The sequence below is a fragment of the Heptranchias perlo genome, chromosome 3 (genome assembly GCF_035084215.1).
Source record: "Heptranchias perlo isolate sHepPer1 chromosome 3, sHepPer1.hap1, whole genome shotgun sequence".
Lineage (NCBI taxonomy): Eukaryota > Metazoa > Chordata > Chondrichthyes > Hexanchiformes > Hexanchidae > Heptranchias > Heptranchias perlo.
The window spans coordinates 45,056,694-45,074,932 of record NC_090327.1 but is presented as its reverse complement, the minus strand read 5'-3'; the positions used below and the strand labels follow the sequence as shown (position 1 = coordinate 45,074,932).

Here is an 18,239-nt window from a genome sequence, read left to right as displayed (position 1 = left end):
GTCTGTTGTTCACTGGCACCTCAATACCATCTTCTCTCCACATACATTAAGCTGTATGTAGTATGTACGTAGGTCAGCTCATTTAAATATCCACTGGGATTGCTCAAATGTAACTCTTGGAAGTCCTGCACTGGGGGGATGGAAACTTCAAGTGCAGCTTTTAAAAACCTAGACATTCACCATGGCATCCCTGTAAACTAGTAAACAGCTAGAAGCTTCCTTGCCCTTCTCTATGTCCTTAAGCCAAGGAGATTCTGCTCACCCACCTTAGTTTATGCCACTCTTTCCCACAGATCCAACACAGCAATAGAAGGGATTGGAATATGATCTGGTGAAGATAATGGTGATGAGGAAGAGGGAAGAAACTTCTTCGTAATAGACTATGATGATGACAATAAGCAGGGTGATGTTGAGGATGAGGAGGAATAGGCTGAACAAGGGTCCCAAGATCAAGACCCTACCCCATGGGAACGCACTGACACAGGTGGTGAATTCGAGGAGGTTGAGGAACACAGACCAGGAGGTCTCTGCAGGAACTCATGGGTAGGCTGGAGTACAAATTTATCTCATCTCCCTCTTCATCATCATCCTATTCATTTTCCTCATCCTCATCAGTTCACAAGGAAGTATTTGTGTGTCTGTTCTTCCTCCTCCTCACATCATCATCTTCCTCCAGTGTCCCGTTCTCCTCTCCTCCTCCCCAACCCCAGTTGCTGTGGTCAATCTGCAGACCAGGAGGATAAAAGCTAAGAATGGATGAGCATTACATACTTGGGATTAAGGGGAGAAAGAATTGGGTGGAAGCTTGTGACTGTGTGGTGCTTCACAAAGACGCCAGTATTGGTGTTCAGTCACTAACCTGGCACTGGCAATATTCCCTCGAGCTCATCATCTCCCATGCCAAGAGCAGATGCCACCCACCCACCCCCACACCATGAGCTCAGTGGCCTTCTTTTCGTAGGACGTGAGGTGTTTCAGGTTGGGAATGCATTCTCAGGTGGCCACCTCTCGTAGGCATTGTACACCGGTTTCTCCTACGGCGACATTTAGTCAATTAGGGGAAGGCTAGCAGTTGCGGAGAGACAGGTGAACTGAAGTAGGAGATGTGGTAGTATTAGTCTATTAAAGTGGAGGAAGGGGCTTTAGGGTTGTGCATGCAAGTAATTACTGTTGGGGAGATGGGTAGCCAGTGTAAGTTCCCGAGTTAGCGCCTCCTTAACTAGAGTACATTGTGAAGGGTTAGTTGTATAGCTGTTACTTTTAGAGGGTGAAGAGTATGCTGGTGCTGAGGGCTCTCAAGGAAGAAAAGGGAGAGTGCCAGTGTGTTACCTTGCCAGCCCTGGTCAGGTCATTGAATTTTTTGCAGCAGTGGTCTGCAGTCCTGGGGGTGAGTTGGCACTCAGTGCCAGATCTGTCCATGTGGCACGAGTGACATTTCTGGCAGATTTGCTGCCATGGACATCTCCTAATATCAATTTCTTCGAGGAGGGCTTGCAGCTCAGACTCAGACTGAGAAATTGTGGCATCTTCTGTGCCTTCATGCCATGCCCTTGTGCCCCGTTTGACTGCATGTACCAGCTGCTCCTATTGTAGACATTCTTGAGAAGTAGCACAAAAAGATTCCCGACACATGCAATCAAGCTTGACAGTCAAGTGAGTGAGCCAAGCACTGTTCCTTATTTATCTGCTGCGGCAGATTTCAACCAGAATTGGCATTTTAAAGGCTACACTCTAATTGCTATGCACCCAGCAGATTACAACCATTTTACATGGAGTGTACACCAATCATTATTCCAATGCACGTGTAAATGACCAGACAGGAAATTCTTGTATAAATACCTCTCCCGACCATCGGGAAGTACAAACCCTTTTCGATGGTGTAAAAGCAATGCAATTCACCGTATCAAAATTCTCCCCCCAACACAATTTAAAATGGAACAAGATAAATATTTGAAAAGGTAATGGGAAAAGTGCAGAAAAATCGGATTAGATTGCTCATCTACTTGCTTCCCCTCGGCAACATCATCCAAAATCACAACATCAGGTTCCGCATGTACGCAGCGTCAATTGCCCCTGCACCATTACTTCTAAGAGTCCCACATGGATCTATCCCTGGAATCATCCTCTTCCTCATTCATGTTCTGCCACTTGGTAACAGCATCTACAGACTTGGCATTAGATTTCACATGTACACAAATGACACCCAACTCTACCTCGACACCACCTCGCTTGGCCCCTCCACTGCTGCTGTGTTGTCAGATTCTTTGTTCGACATCCAGGCTTGGATGAGATACAATTTCCTTCAGCTAAATGTTGGGAAAACCAAACCTATCGTCTTAGGCCCACAAACTCCGTACCCTTGCCAATGATTCCATCTCAATCTCAATGTCCTATTTGACCCGAGCTGAACCTCTGACCCCATATAATCTCCGTCACAAAGAGCGCTTACTTCCACCTCCACAACATCATATGCCTCCATCTCTACCGCAGCCTATTTGCTGCTGAAACCCTCATCAATGCCAATGGAAATTGGATATATATTTGAAAAAGAGAAATTTGCAGGGCTATGGGGAAAGAACAGGGGAGTGGATCTAATTGGATAACTCTTCAAAGAGTCGGCACAGACACGATGGGCCGAATGGCTTCCTTCTGTGCTATATGGTTCTATGACTGTAAAGGTCTTCAGAAAAATGGAGATAGGTTAGTGGACTGGGCAGACAGGTGGAAGATGCAATTTAACATGGATAAGTGTTAAGTAACACATCTTGGGAGGAAAAACAAGGATTGGAAGCATACACTCAATTGTAAGACGCTGAAGGGTACAGGCAAAGAGAGAATTCCAAGGGTTTAAATATATAATTCCTTGAACGTCCTGCTGATTACCACCTACCGCCCTCCCTCAGCTGATGAATCAGTCCTCCTCCATGTTGAACACCACTTCGAGGAAGCACTGAGGGTAGCAAGGGCACAGAATGTACTCTGGGTGGGGGACTTCAATGTCCATCACCAAGTGTGGCTTGGTAGCACCACTAGTGACCGAGCTGGCCGAGTCCTGAAGGACATAGCTGCCAGACTGGGCCTGTGGCAGGTGGTGAGCGAACCAACACGAGGGAAAAACTTACTTGACCTCGTCCTCACCAATTTTCCTGTCGCAAATGCACCTGTCCATGACAGTATTGGTAGGAGTGACCACCGCACAGTCCTCGTGGAGACGAAGTCCCGTCTTTGCACTGAGGACACCATCCAAGGTGTTGTGTGACACTACCACCGTGCTAAATGGGATAGATTCAGAACAGATCTAGCAGCACAAAACTGGGCAACCATGAGGCACTGTAGTCCATCAGCAGCAGCAGAATTGTATTCCAGCACAATCTGTAACCACGTGGCCCAGCATATTCCTCACTCTTCCATTACCAACAAGCCAGGGGATCAACCCTGGTTCAATAAGGAGTGTAGAAGAGCATGCCAGGAGCAGAACCAGGCGTACCTAAAAGTGAGGTGCTAACCTGGTGAAGCTACATGCATGCTAAACAGCGGAAGCAACATGCTATAGACAGAGCTAAGCAATTCCACAACCAACGGATCAGATCAAAGCTCTGCAGTCCTGCCACACCCAGTTGTGAATGGTGGTGGACAATTAAACAACTAAGGGGAGGAGGAGGCTCTGCAAACATCTCTATCCTCAATGATGGCGGAGTCCAGCATGTGAGCGCAAAAGACAAGGCTAAAGCATTTGCAACCATCTTCAGCCAGAAATGCCGAGTGGATGATCAATCACGGCCTCCTCCCAAAATCCCCACCATCACAGAAGCCAGTCTTCAGCCAATTCGATTCACTCCACGTGATATCAAGAAACGGCTGAGTGCAATGGATACAGCAAAGGCTAGGGGCCCCGACAACATCCCGGCTGTAGTGCTGAAGACTTGTGCTCCAGAACTAGCTGCGCCTCTAGCCAAGCTGTTCCAGTACAGCTACAACACTGGCATCTACCCGACAGTGTGGAAAATTGCCCAGGTATGTCCTGTCCACAAAAAGCAGGACAAATCCAATCCGGCCAATTACCGCCCCATCAGCCTACTCTCAATCATCAACAAAGTGATGGAAGGTGTCGTCGACAGTGCTATCAAGCGGCACTTACTCACCAATAACCTGCTTGCCGATGCTCAGTTTGGGTTCCGCCAGGACCACTCAGCTCCAGACCTCATTACAGCCTTGGTCCAAACATGGACAAAAGAGCTGAATTCCAAGGTGAGGTGAGAGTGACTGCCCTTGACATCAAGGCAGCATTTGACCGAGTGTGGCACCAAGGAGCCCTAATAAAATTGAAGTCAATGGGAATCAGGGGGAAATCTCTCCACTGGCTGGAGTCAGACCTAGCACAAAGGAAGATCGTAGTGGTTGTTGGAGGCCAATCATCTCAGCCCCAGGACACTGCTGCAGGAGTTCCTCAGGGCAGTGTTCTAGGCCCGACCATCTTCAGCTGCTTCATCAATGACCTTCCCTCCATCATAAGGTCAGAAATGGGGATGTTCGCTGATGATTGCACAGTGCTCAGTTCCATTCGCAACCCCTCAAATAATGAAGCAGTCCGAGCCTGCATGCAGCAAGACCTGGACAACATCCAGGCTTCGGCTCATAAGTGGCAAGTAACATTCGCGCCAAACAAGTGCCAGGCAATGACCATCTCCAACAAGAGAGAGTCTAACCACCTCCCCTTGACATTCAACGGCCGAATCCCCCACCATCAACATCCTGGGGGTCACCACTGAAACTTAACTGGACCAGCCATATAAATACTGTGGTTACAAAAGCAGGTCAGAGGCTGGGTATTCTGCAGTGAGTGACTCACCTCCTGACTCCCCAAAGCCTTTCCACCATCTACAAGGCACAAGTCAGGAGTGTGGTGGAATACTCTCCACTTGCTTGGATGAGTGTAGCTCCAACAACACTCGAGAAGCTCGACACCATCCACTACAAAGCAGCCCACTTGAATGGCACCCCATCCGCCACCCTAAACATTCACTCCCTTCACCACCAGCGCACAGTGGCTGTAGTGTGTACCATCCACAGGATGCACTGCAGCAACTCGCCAAGGCTTCTTCGACAGCACCTCCCAAACCCGCAACCTCTACCCCCTAGGACAAGAGCAGCAGGTACATGGGAACAACACCACCTGCACGTTCCCCTCCAAGTCTCACACCATCCCGACTTAGAAATATATCGCCATTCCTTCATCATCGCTGGGTCAAAATCCTGGAACTCCCTTCCTAACAGCATTGTGGGAGAACCTTCACCACACGGACTGCAGCGGTTCAAGGCGGCGGCTCACCACCACCTTCTCAAGGGCAATTAGGGATGGACAATAAATGCTGGCCTAGTCAGCGACGCCCACATCCCATGAACGAATAAAAAAAATAGATGAAGCTGTAAACAAAAATGCCAACAGCACTGTGGCTTTTATTAATGGAGAATAGAGTAAAAGAGTTAAGAAGTAATGATAAATTTATATTAAACATTGGTTCGGACACAATTTTATGAAGGATATAGAGGGGGAGAAATTGAACATCGTTGTGCCTGTGTTTTGAACGTTAAAGCACCGTTGGGGGGACGAATTTTGGGTTGCGATCACCCGTGCCCAATTTTCCCGAAAGTGTGCCAGTTGCCAAATTAGAAGCCGATGACTTCTCGGTCCCATGTATATGCAAATAGAGATCCTAATGCCAGTTCTAAGACCCCGATCAAAATTGGTCAGAAAATGGGCAGAGCTTGCTCCACATGTGCTCCACCCAGTTATTCCGGGTCTTCAGCAGCCTAACTAGCAGTCTTTGAAGGGACTGCTGAAAGCCACGCCAAAGAGGTAAGGTAAATTTTTTATACTTTCATTTTTGTGGAGCCAGGAAGAGCAGAAAACACTGCAGGCCACTGCCAGCCCGATTGGCACCTCGAACTCACTGGTTCAATGCAAATGAAGCTCAAGGCCCAATTTTGCTTGGGCCTGAGGCTGACGTCTCTGGGTGCATGTTGGAATTGCGCCGCCCATTTTGCGCCATAAACCGACATGTGTTGAATTTCTCCCTCAGGGAGTGTACAGTGTAGGTTCACCAGCATTATGTCAGAGATGGGAAACTATAGCTGTGAGGAGAGACTTGAAATACTCGGACTATTATGAAGAGGAGATTTAACAGAGGTTTTTAAAATTAAGAGGGGATCTGATAGATTGAATAGGGAAAGACTATTTCATTTGCTTCAGGAGTCAGTGATGAGAGGTCATCAATTTAAAATAGTCATTGAAAGAGTGAGGAGACAGTTTAGGAGAAATGTCTTTATGCAGAGTTGGAGCATTGAATGCTTTGTCACAGGGAATGATTGGGACATAAATATTTGAAGAAAAATGCAAAACTATGGCAAGAGAGCAGCCAGTGGGTTGGATGAATTAAGATGGGATGAGTGGCACTCCTCATCCATAATTATCTTCTAATCTTGTGAACACACAACTTACATGAAGTTGAGTCCACCCCATAGAGCCTTCAATTCTGCACGGATAGAACAGGAATAACTACTGACAGGCCAAAACCTGCACAATATATTTCTCTGTCTGGGCATGGAGCTGTTAATCAACCCCTTTCCACAAAAACTCTCTTACGGGACATTCCCTGCCATGGCAAACTACATAATTAAGTTTAAGTTTCACAGGAATTAAAAAGAGTGCTCGGCTGGCTAACAACAGACCTTCAAATAGTTGTGTCTGGCAATGGGTTCTTCTGTGAAGCACTTTGGGTCATTTTTATTATGTGAAGGCACTATACAAGTACAAGTTGTTGTTGAAACAATTACAATTTCCAAGGTCCTGGTCAGCAGCAAACAATGTTAATATCATCTGGTGATACTTGCATATTCTAACACCTGCGCTAGGCATTTTCTCAGGTGTTCTCTCAATCACTATAACTTTGGTGGAAAATAGGTGGAAACCCTGATAGATAAACCCTGATAGAATTTTCGCTGATCTTCAGCCAAAGTTACGGCAGCCAAACAGGGGAAACCTCGAAGAAATTCCCAGCGCGAACCTTTCAGAGCCTTTTGTTTATATCGTTGGAACCAGCCAGCTTTCACAGCGGGCTAAAACTGCATTCACGTTCCTGGATAGCATACTTTACTTACAGGTGGAGCTGATGACCAAGGAAAAACAAACAGATGTTCAGGTTTCCAGCCCAAGGTACTCCTCTGCTGTTGTGGGGTTTCTCAGTGCAGCCAAAAGCCATGGATGCAGAGGTTAGCCCTGGTCTCCTCAAGCCATCCTACCAGTGTTCCTTTTCCTTCCAATAATATGGGGACTGTGGACTGCCGTAGATTAAGGCATAATATATGCTTCCTGGATAACGACCACTAATATGCAAAATGATGGTTCTGTGGTCAGATACATTTGAACATGAATTCAGTGCAAACCCTTTCTCTTCATGTTGGCCATATGTGGATCTCTGATGCCGACACTGGTGCCGTCTTTGATGCCTTGCACGCAAGGTGATAGCTTTGCGTTCTGTCCAGCTGATGTCTCCTTTCCACAAGGAAAGTGATGAAGATGTTGCCCCTTGCAAACAAAGCTTTTGTTACTTGCTTAATATGTGGATCCACTACAGATTGTCTGATATGGCAGATGTCCCATCCTGGTGGTTTGGTGGGCTTCAACTTTAACTTCTATGGAAAAAGCCATCTGTGCTCCAGACATTGCAGATGGAACAACAATGTGACAGCCATGTCTTGTACAGCAGAGGCAGATCTTCTTTGACTTGTTTAGTTATGAATGGAGGGGTCTTTTAAAAACAGGTTCCGGGGTAATGATGGGTGCAACAACACCTTGGGGTAGATTTTAACTTTCACCGCTGGGTAGAAAATTGCCTGTTTATATACCCCGCCTGATTTTCCTTTCTGTTTATGTCAATGGAAAGGAAATCCTGCAGGCAGCCGATACGTTACTGCCAATTGTCCGCTGCCGGCAGCGAAAGTTAAAATCTATCCCCACAGGCATTGTTGGGCCCAATTTGTCCTCTTCTCATGAACCTGTCTTCCCTCAACTAAATTAGGCAAGACTCTCAGAAACCTAAAAGCCATTTTGTATGGTGCTCCTTAAATGGCAGCAACAACCAAGAATAATGAGTGAATAAAATTACAAAAGTAGCAGACTATCCAGCAAAACCAAATAATGCATGGAGCAAAATATAATTGTCAACACAAAAAATACTTTTACCAGCAACTCAAATTGATGATGATCTTTTAAGTATCCTTGAGGAAGTGAAGTCACAGGACTCTCAATGTGAACATTTTATATGGGGAAGTCCACCGTAGGCAGGGCCTTGCTCAAAATCATCAAGTTTGACATATCAACAGATTTCCATAAATGAGGCTTGTGCATGCCTGTAGCGTGACCTCAGTGTGTTCTCAAAAATCACACATTGCTAAATACTACCTGTGGAACTTTGTAAAATTTAGCTAACATAGGCTGTACGTCAGATAATCCCAGGATATTTTATTACCATTGATGAACTTTTAACTCAATTATGCCAAATGGCACCACTTAAAAACAAAAATTGGCAATTTTTTCTGGTTATACTGCCATGTTATCAGAATAATGTCAAATAAAAATGTGGTACTGATTCATTTTGACACATTTATATCATTGCGTTATCTTAAGTTTACTAAAATTATTTTTCACAAATGTCTGCCTAACTAACAAACGGACGATAACTTGAAGGTTCCAGCAAATTCTTGATACAAGTACTAATTCCCTAAAAACTAGAATGCAGCAACTTCATACCAACCAGTTAGGCCTTGGGCACCCTATGCGTCGTGATGTGTCCTTGCAAATAAGGAGACAGTTGCAAGGGCACCGTACATACTTCTTTCCTGCTGGAGGATTTTTGATTGGCTGGAAAAAAAAAGCACAGCATTTAATTTTTTTTTTAAAAATAGTTTCTTCTACAAATACTTGCTACTGCAAATCCCAATGCTAAAAGTCATGAATGTTACTCGACTTGTTTAGGTTACAATAATGTTATTCAAAATATAAAAGTATACACTATAAATCAGAGCCTTGAAAATACAAGATTCCTCTGGATTAACAAGTGGATTCCTTCTGCAAATACTGGCATCTAAATATTGTCATGTACACCAGGGCAGTGGTTTTTTCTGTGGGGGGGGGGGGGGTGGAATTCTATAAAATCCGGCATCCTCACAAATGACAAGAAATGCCTCAAATCAGCCAAGAATGCCAAAGGGAACAATATTTACCTCGAAAGAGTTTGCCCTTAAACTGAGAATAATGCTTTACTCAAAAATAAGCTTTTGAGTTTCCAAACAAATTGATTTAGGGCTTACCTAGTCAGAAACCTGATCAACTGAGAACTGTAAAACGTATACACAACATCTGCCAGAAGAACTAACACCAGAAAAAATGTTTTAAGCGGAAAGGCAATAGGTAGTAAACATGTCCAGATACAACAATATACATTCTGACAGATTCCAAGGAAGCCAAAGATCACAATGCAAATCCCAACAAAAAAAGGACATATTTGGCCTTGAAGAACTGCCTATCAAAGGTTCAAACTGACAGAAACTTTTTGTATTGTGTGTCATGAATCTAGCATAGTAGATGTATACAAAGATGCAATGCTGCAAAATTGATTAAGGAACCAGGTCCTCTCAGAAACAAAGTGAAGTATGCAGTTAAATGCCAATTACTTTTGAGTTGCAGTACCTGAAAAAACCCTATAACAATGTTGGAAAAAATGCAAATTTAAGAGATGTAATCAATTATTTCATATAATACCCTGCCAAGCTATGAAAAACTATAGATTGTACAGTGCTGATGTTTAATTACCCAGTACATTCATTATTCACTAAATTCAAGAAACCAACAGAGATAAAATGTATGTGATCTTGACTGTGCAAAAACACAAGAAATCATGGACCATCAAGCTCATCATATACTCTAATGCATCTCCAGAATGTTCAACACTCATCTTTCGACTAGTCAGCCTTTTGCCTGCTTCCCTTCACAGACACAATTCTCTTCTGCTTCAGCAACATAGGGGCTAGTGAGTCCCACTTTATTTGATCATTCGTCTGTGTGTTGGAATAGTCTCAGTCAGCCATGGCTCAGTATTGCTCTCTTGCCTCGGAGTCAGAAGATTGTAGGTTCAAGTCCCACTCCAGAGACTTGAGCACAAAATCTAGGCTGACACTTCAGTGCAGTACTGAGGGAGCACTGCACTGTCGGAGATGCTGTCTTTCGGATAAGATGTTAAACCGAGGCCCTGTGTGTTCTCTCAGTTAGGGATAAAAGATCCCATGGCACTATTTTGAAGAAGAGCAAGGGAGTTCTTTCCGGTGTCCTGGCCAATATTTATCCCTCAACCAACACTATTAAAACAGAACTAGTCATTATCTCATTGCTGTTTGAGAGACCTTGCTGTGTGCAAATTGGCTGCTGCGTTTCCTACATTACAACAGTGACTACATTTACTTCAGTGGCTGTAAAGCACTTTGGAACGTCCTGAGGTTGTGAAAGGCGCTTTATAAATGTAAGTCTTTCTTTTCACTCTAGACTGACACTACAGTGAAGTACTGACAAAGATGCCATCCTTTGGATACGATGTTAAACTGAGGCTCCAACTACCTGACTTGCATGACTATAATCACTATTTTTATTTCTGCAGCCTAGTTTTACATCTGGTATATAGATATAGGAGCTGATTGACAAGAGGAAGTGTTTGTATATTGACGGATGGTGCTTTGGTACACACACGCTGTCCTTTATCACTTCCTGATCCACAAATTCCAAACTGAAGTTATGTCCTTGATTAAAAACCACGTAAGAAATAAAACAGCAACTAAAACTTCTAAGTGTTCCAAAGAAAATTGAATTTTTGTCTGTATCCACCTTGCATCCAGAACAAACATTTTTTCTGGAGATCTAACATACAAAACTAAATTGTGGGATCATTGCAGTGTTAATCCCTGAAGTACTGCAGCAGCATTTTTTGCACACAAAAAAGTTGCTGTCATCAAGATTGATTCATATTCATGGGATCTAGACAGACTAAGGAATGACAGAGGAACTTGAATATGGACATGAAAGACTATTATATAGTGAATGATAGTACATTAGCAAAGATGGAAAAGAAAACTTTGGTACATCTAGTACCCACAGTATTATTTCAGGACCAATTTATTCAGAATATTACTATACAATATTTGTAATCTTGAGAAAATCATTAATAACATGTTCTACAGTTCCTTACATTTTCTTCTATTTGATAAAATCAAATCTATAATAAGCAATTTTGCATATTGCATAGAAGAAATTGTTAATTTTGAAAGTTGCAAAAATATATCCGATAAAGTGCCTTTGTAAAAGAAAATGAAAAGCTATGCACTCATTCAGGGAAAGCTACACTTTATTGCATGCTACCTCTCGATTATGGACTTATATACTATTTAGATATTCCTACCGTGGCTTCATTACAAACGGTGCATTTAACAACATGCTGGTGGAGCTTGCCCTCCAAATTGATCAGGGATTGGCACACACGACAGTTTATTACTGGCACTCCTCCAACATCGGGACTAGCCACTGGACTGTAAGGAGGTGGGAGCTCTCCTGTGAAGAAAACAAAAACACAAGCCACAAAATTTTAAAGGTTTTGAAATAAACATCATTACAGAGTAAGAACTACTGGCTCACCCATTGGGTCAGTGTATAAATGCCCTGTTAGTTAAACTGCTGAGCCAGATAAGAAATGGTACCAGATTTGATTCCTGGGCTGATATAGTTTGGGATAGCAGTGTGGCACTGCAATTGGCCTCAGCAACCTGTCTAGGGAGGGAAGAAAAAAAAAGTAAAATTCCTGCTTCTCATATCAATTTACCCCTTTTTGAAAGTGCATATATGGATGCTAGCCAAGAACAGGATCACATTCAGGTCAACATCCCCCACAGTTAAGTAGCCTGCCAATGCTCTTGGCATATGCATTATTATCCCATGAGGATACATGGTAGGTTATGTGAAACCACTTCTGTTGTAGTCAAGACACAAGCAGGAGAACAGATGGCAGCCATATTGTCTGATTGCCGGATTCAGTCTATATTGGTGGAAAAGCAAAGGCTTCACATCTTGAAATTTTTTGACTTGCTTCATCATATTAACAAAGGCAAATAGGACCCACGTTATCGGTTGATTTGCTAAAATAAAACAAAGTATCAGTCAGCAGAGAAAGGAGACTTTCATTCCCTCAATCTTGGTTACACACAAACCCATAACACAGAAAGGACAGTACACTGACCCAATTTACCACCAAAAATTGAAAGATTAAATGAAGAGCTGTTCATACACAAACATTTTTGCCATTTAAGAAACCCATAACTTTGATTCAGCAAACAACTGTCAAAACTGAAAATTTTAACTGGTGATCATTCTCCTGCAATGTTGCTCAGGGTGAGTTGGGAGTGAGCTATGCCACAGGAAGGAGAGCGGGTCATGCCGGCCTCCATAGGAAAGGAGGGTAGATATGTACTGAGTACTGTGAGTAGGCTTGTGCAGAGGGCTGAAAGGTTACATGGGAGCCCAAAACATACAAGGAAGGAAGATCCAGGTGAACAAAGCAAGCTCCAGAAAAGAACCAAAACTCAAGCCTCTGCGGCAATAGTTATCGGACAGGTTTCCAGTGGGTTATAGCAATTGTATGGGGAAATTTCAAAATTCATTTTGATAATTACGCAAGATGTTATGGCCGCCAAATTCCTGGAGGCCCGCTGCGAGAGCACAAGTGCGGTGGAGCAGAACCCCCATCCACCTGCAGCTGAGGACGCAGGCCTTACCTGGAATCATGCAAATGGGACCAGGGAGGCACATCATACCTACAAGGGCACTTTAAAAGCCCGGATCCACCAACCGAAGGCAGCCAGCCCTTCTGATGTGGTCCCCAAGGGCCTATGTGGGCTGAAGAGAAGATGCTAAATTTATTTGTAGCTTTTGCGGTCTTTCCTGAAGGCTCAATGATACTCACACTGGCACGGGTTCCGCTAAGGCTTTTTAAGGGCAGAATGGGTAGAATTTCTCAGGCAAGACCAGGAAATACCTTCACGTAGAATCAAAGATCCGCCCTCCCCAAATCAGAATTCAAAGGAACACTGCTAATGGAGTGGAATCTCGGCAGAAATGGGTTCCGTCCCAAATTTCTGGCCCTCCCAGGCAGAAATTTTGCTCTCCAATTTCTCTGACCTCGGGAATTTCAGCGTTGTTTTTTTTCATTCCTTCATGGGATGTGGGCGTCGCTGGCGAGGCCGGTATTTATTGCCCATCCCTAATTGCTCGAGAAGGTGGTGGTGAGCCGCCTTCTTGAACCGTTGCAGTCCGTGTGGTGACGGTTCTCCCACAGTGCTGTTAGGAAGGGAGTTCCAGGATTTTGACCCAGCGACGATGAAGGAACAGCGATATATTTCCAAGTCGGGATGGTGTGTGACATGGAGGGGAACGTGCAAGTGGTGTTGTTCCCATGTGCCTGCTGCTCTTGTCCTTCTAGGTGGTAGAGATTGCGGGTTTGGGAGGTGCTGTCGAAGAAGCCTTGGCGAGTTGCTGCAGTGCATCCTGTGGATGGTACACACTGCAGCCACTGTGCGCCGGTGGTGAAGGGAGTGAATGTTTAGGGTGGTGGATGGGGTGCCAATCAAGCGGGCTGCTTTGTCCTGGATGGTATCGAGCTTCTTGAGTGTTGTTGCAGCTGCACTCATCCAAGCAAATGGAGAGTATTCCATCACACTCCTGACTTGTGCCTTGTAGATGGTGGAAAGGCTTTGGGGACAGGAGGTGAGTCACTCGCCGCAGAATACCCAGCCTCTGACCTGCTCTTGTAGTCACAGTATTTATATGGCTGGTCCAGTTAAGTTTCTGGTCAATGGTGACCCCCAAGATGTTGATGGTGGGGGATTCGGCGATGGTAATGCCGTTGAATGTCAAGGGGAGGTGGTTAGACTCTCTCTTGTTGGAGATGGTCATTGCCTGGCACTTGTCTGGCGCAAATGTTATTTGCCACTTATCAGCCCAAGCCTGGATGTTGTCCAGGTCTTGCTGCATGTGGGCTCGGACTGCTTCATTATTTGAGGGGTTGCAAATGGAACTGAAAACTGTGCAATCATCAGCGAACATCCCCATTTCTGACCTTATGATGGAGGGAAGGTCATTGATGAAGCAGCTGAAGATGGTTGGGCCTTGGACACTGCCCTGAGGAACTCCTGCAGCAATGCCCTGGAGCTAAGATGATTGGCCTCCAACAACCACTACCATCTTCCTTTGTGCTAGGTATGACTCCAGCCACTGGAGAGTTTTCCCCCTGATTCCCATTGACTTCAATTTTACGAGGGCTCCTTGGTGCCACACTCGGTCAAATGCTGCCTTGATGTCAAGGGCAGTCACTCTCACCTCACCTCTGGAATTCAGCTCTTTTGTCCATGTTTGGACCAAGGCTGTAATGAGGTCTGGAGCTGAGTGGTCCTGGAGGAACCCAAACTGAGCATCGGCGAGCAGGTTATTGGTGAGTAAGTGCCGCTTGATAGCACTGTCGATGACACCTTCCATCACTTTGCTGATGATTGAGAGTAGACTGATGGGGCGGTAATTGGCCGGATTGGATTTTTCCTGCTTTTTGTGGACAGGACATACCTGGGCAATTTTCCACATTGTCGGGTAGATACCAGTGTTGTAGCTGTACTGGAACAGTTTGGCTAGAGGCGCAGCTAGTTCTGGAGCACAAGTCTTCAGCACTACAGCTGGGATGTTGTCGGGGCCCATAGCCTTTACTGTATCCAGTGCACTCAGCCGTTTCTTGATATCACATGGAGTGAATCGCATTGGCTGAAGACTGGCTTCTGTGATGGTGGGGATATCGGGAGGAGGCCGAGATGGATCATCCACTCAACACTTCTGGCTGAAGATGGTTGCAAACGCTTCAGCCTTGTCTTTTCCACTCCAGTGCTGTGGGAAACACCCCATATTCAAGGAGATGTGTTTCAGGCAGCAGCCAGTTGGACATTTAAATCCCTGTTTGACAGATGGGGGTAAAAGGTGAGTTATTGCAGCTGGGCACTCAGTTCTCTCAGACAAACATTTATCTGGGAGATCTTTGTGTTTAGACTGAAGATTCTTGGTTCACATTCAGAATTCTTCTGTTTACACATATTTACCAACTTTTTGGACCCCTTTGAACTGACACCATGAGGATGGGGGGGGGATGTGGGGTGCAATGGCTGCATTCACCACTATATCAGAGGACGAGCATCATCACCATCCTCACCAGGCACGGCGTGCACTTCCGCCACTTGGAGCTCCACAACCCAATGCTGCATCACAGGCACAGAGGGGAACAGAGAGAGCGCCATTGCAGGAGGCACTACCCTCTCCACAGGGTCTACAGACCGAGGCTTAGCTTCCTAGACCTCTCTGAGGAGAAGTGCATAGGGAGGCTCAGAGTCAGTCGCCAGGTGGTCAAAGACATCTGCAGCCTCCTTCATGCCGAGCTGCTCCTGGCTGGGCCTGTTGGCATCACATTACCCGTAGCTGTTAAAGTCACCACTGCTCTCAAATTCTTCGCCTCCGGATCATTCCAGGGTGCCACCGGTGACATCGCCGGGGTCTCTCAGTCATCTGCACACAAATGCATAAGACAGGTCACCGACGGCTTGTTTCGCAGAGCCTCGCACAACATCAACTTCCCCGTGGATGACCGCAGCCAAACGGAGAGGGCAGTGGGATTCCACTCTGTGGCTGGCTTCCCACGGGTGCAGAGTGCAATCGATTGCACCCAAATAGCAATACAAGCACCTCCAGACGAGCCAGGACTGTTCATCAACAGAAAGGGGTATCACTCCATCAACACTCAGCTCATTTGTGACCACCTCAAAAGATTCCTTCATGTGTGTGCCAGATTCCCTGGCAGTTGCCACGATTCCTTCATCCTGAAGGAATCCAAGATCCCAGGCCTCTTCCACGCACTGAACATCCTTAAGGGCTGGCTCCTCGGGGATAAGGGATACTCCCTGCACACGTGGTTCATGACACCTCTGAGGAACCCCATCACTGAGCAACAGCGTGGATATAATGACAGCCACATCGCCACCAGGTCTACAATTGAGCATGTGATAGGACTGCTCCAGATGCGATTTAGGAGCCTTAATCATTCTGGGGGAGCGCTTCAGTACGCACCAGACAGAGTGGGACACATTACAGTAATGTGTTGTGTCCTGCACTTCATTGCACAACAAAGAGAGGTGGCGCTTGAGGAGGCCCCATCCACATCTGCCATCCACACTGAGGAGGAGGACAAACCCATGGCCAGAGCAGCAGCTAACTTGGCTGCTCGTGAGGTCAGGGAGTCACTGATCCGTGAACAGTTCTCCTAACATCAGAAAGTGTGAACAGTCCAGTCTTTCCAGGTGGTGTGAGGACCAATGCTAGCACCAGCGCACCCCCCGCACAAAACAGCCCTGCAACTACACGTACACCCACTGTAAAGTGACCCAATGGGTGGCATCAAGTGTCGTCATTCATGGTGAAGCTCATGAAAGGGAACTATCACAAAAGCCAGTCAAGAATGAACAGGACGTGGCAGTAGTGGTGAGAATGAAAACATTTAATGTGAATATAACAAAAAACAAATATAAATGGAAAACATGACAGTCTGTCAGACACCCTTATACATATCCTTCGTGATCACAAAATCTTAGCCTTTCTCTTCCTACTACTTCTATGTCGTGCATCCTCTGTGGCTTTTGGCCTATGCCCTCTGGGTTTTGGAGCTCGTGAGGACCCCTCCAAAGACTGCTCCACCTGCACCTGTGCAGGAGCTGACTCAGCCACCTGGAAAGGAGGCAGCATTGCAGGTACTGGTTGGGGGGGGCGGGGGGTGCAGGCAATGGGTGAGACGTGGCAGCACTTTGAGTGGAGTCCCCACTTCCATGTCCCCTTTCGCCATCATCCCTCTCCTGGGCCAGGCCCACATCACTCCTACCACCCTGCTGGACAACAGTTTGGAGGACATATGTGATGCCTTCGAAGTATCTGTCAGCCTGTTTAAGGCGGAAGAATGTTGTTCACCCAGAGTCCGAACAGCCATTGTCAGGGCCTGAATGGACTCATTTGTCAGCCGTGCTTGAAGCTCAAAGGATGCTAGCCTTCCCTCCGTCGCAGACATTCCCGCACTCGCACTTGCGACACTATCTCAGACATTTCAGCAGTTACGTTCGACACTATCTCAGACAGTTGCTCACGTCCGTGCAACATTATCTCAGAGATTCCCTCATATACCTGCGACATTATCTCAGAGATTCCCTCCCGTACCTGTGCCACCATTCCACTCATACAGGAGTTGGACACCTCCATCCTCTGCGCTATTGTGGAGAGTGCACGAGGCACTTTTTTTTATTCGTTCATGGGATGTGGGCATTGCTGGCAAGGCCAGCATTTATTGCCCATCACTAATTGCCCTTGAGAAGGTGGTGGTGAGCGACCTTCTTGAACCGCTGCAGTCCGTGTGGTGAAGGTTCTCCCACAGTGCTGTTGGGAAGGGAGTTCCAGGATATTGACCCAGCGACGATGAAGGAACGGCGATATATTTCCCAGTTGGGATGGTGTGTGACTTGGAGGGGAACGTGCAGGTGGTGTTGATCCCATGTGCCTGCTGCTCTTGTCCTTCTAGGTGGTAGAGGTCGCGGGTTTGGGAGGTGTTCCAGTACCTCGCAAATGTGCTGCTGTCCCTTGATCATTCTCCTTTTAAAAGGATGGCTCCCAGGGTTCAGCATCTGCGTCCAGCTGAGCAGAGCCTGGAGAGGAGTGCGCCCCCCGAAGCAGACTCTCCACAGTTGCCCTGCCACCAGTGTCTGCTCGTGCTCACTTGTGTGTGTTGACTCACCAGGTGCCAACCCAACTAATTGACTGCTAGGACCCATCGAGGTGTGAGTATCTGTGCTGGTGGATGGCTCGCTAAGGCGTGATGGCACACCCTCAGAGGCCTGGAGCTCCTCTGAGGAATCGCCTTCTGCCGTCACTGCGGTCGTTGAAGGGCCTGTAAGAGAACAGAAGGCAATATTAAGCATAATCACAAATGTGTCATGTTGCAATGAGCATAATGAGGTGTTCAACATGCCAAGTATTCTTAAGATCAATTCATGTTGTGTGTGATGCATGTTAAAGTTTT

General features: G+C 46.0%; 1 protein-coding gene across 1 annotated transcript in view; it reads right to left on the bottom strand.

Moving 5' to 3' along the window:
- Window positions 1-18,239, bottom strand: part of pip4p2 (phosphatidylinositol-4,5-bisphosphate 4-phosphatase 2) — a 77,904-nt gene that overhangs the window by 37,614 nt on the left and 22,051 nt on the right. Inside the window, exons 2-3 of the mRNA XM_067979383.1 lie at window positions 11,505-11,653; window positions 8,814-8,920 (exon numbers count right to left, since the gene is read on the bottom strand). Coding sequence (XP_067835484.1) covers window positions 8,814-8,920; window positions 11,505-11,653 — 256 coding nt within the window. The remainder of the gene's footprint in view (window positions 1-8,813; window positions 8,921-11,504; window positions 11,654-18,239) is intronic.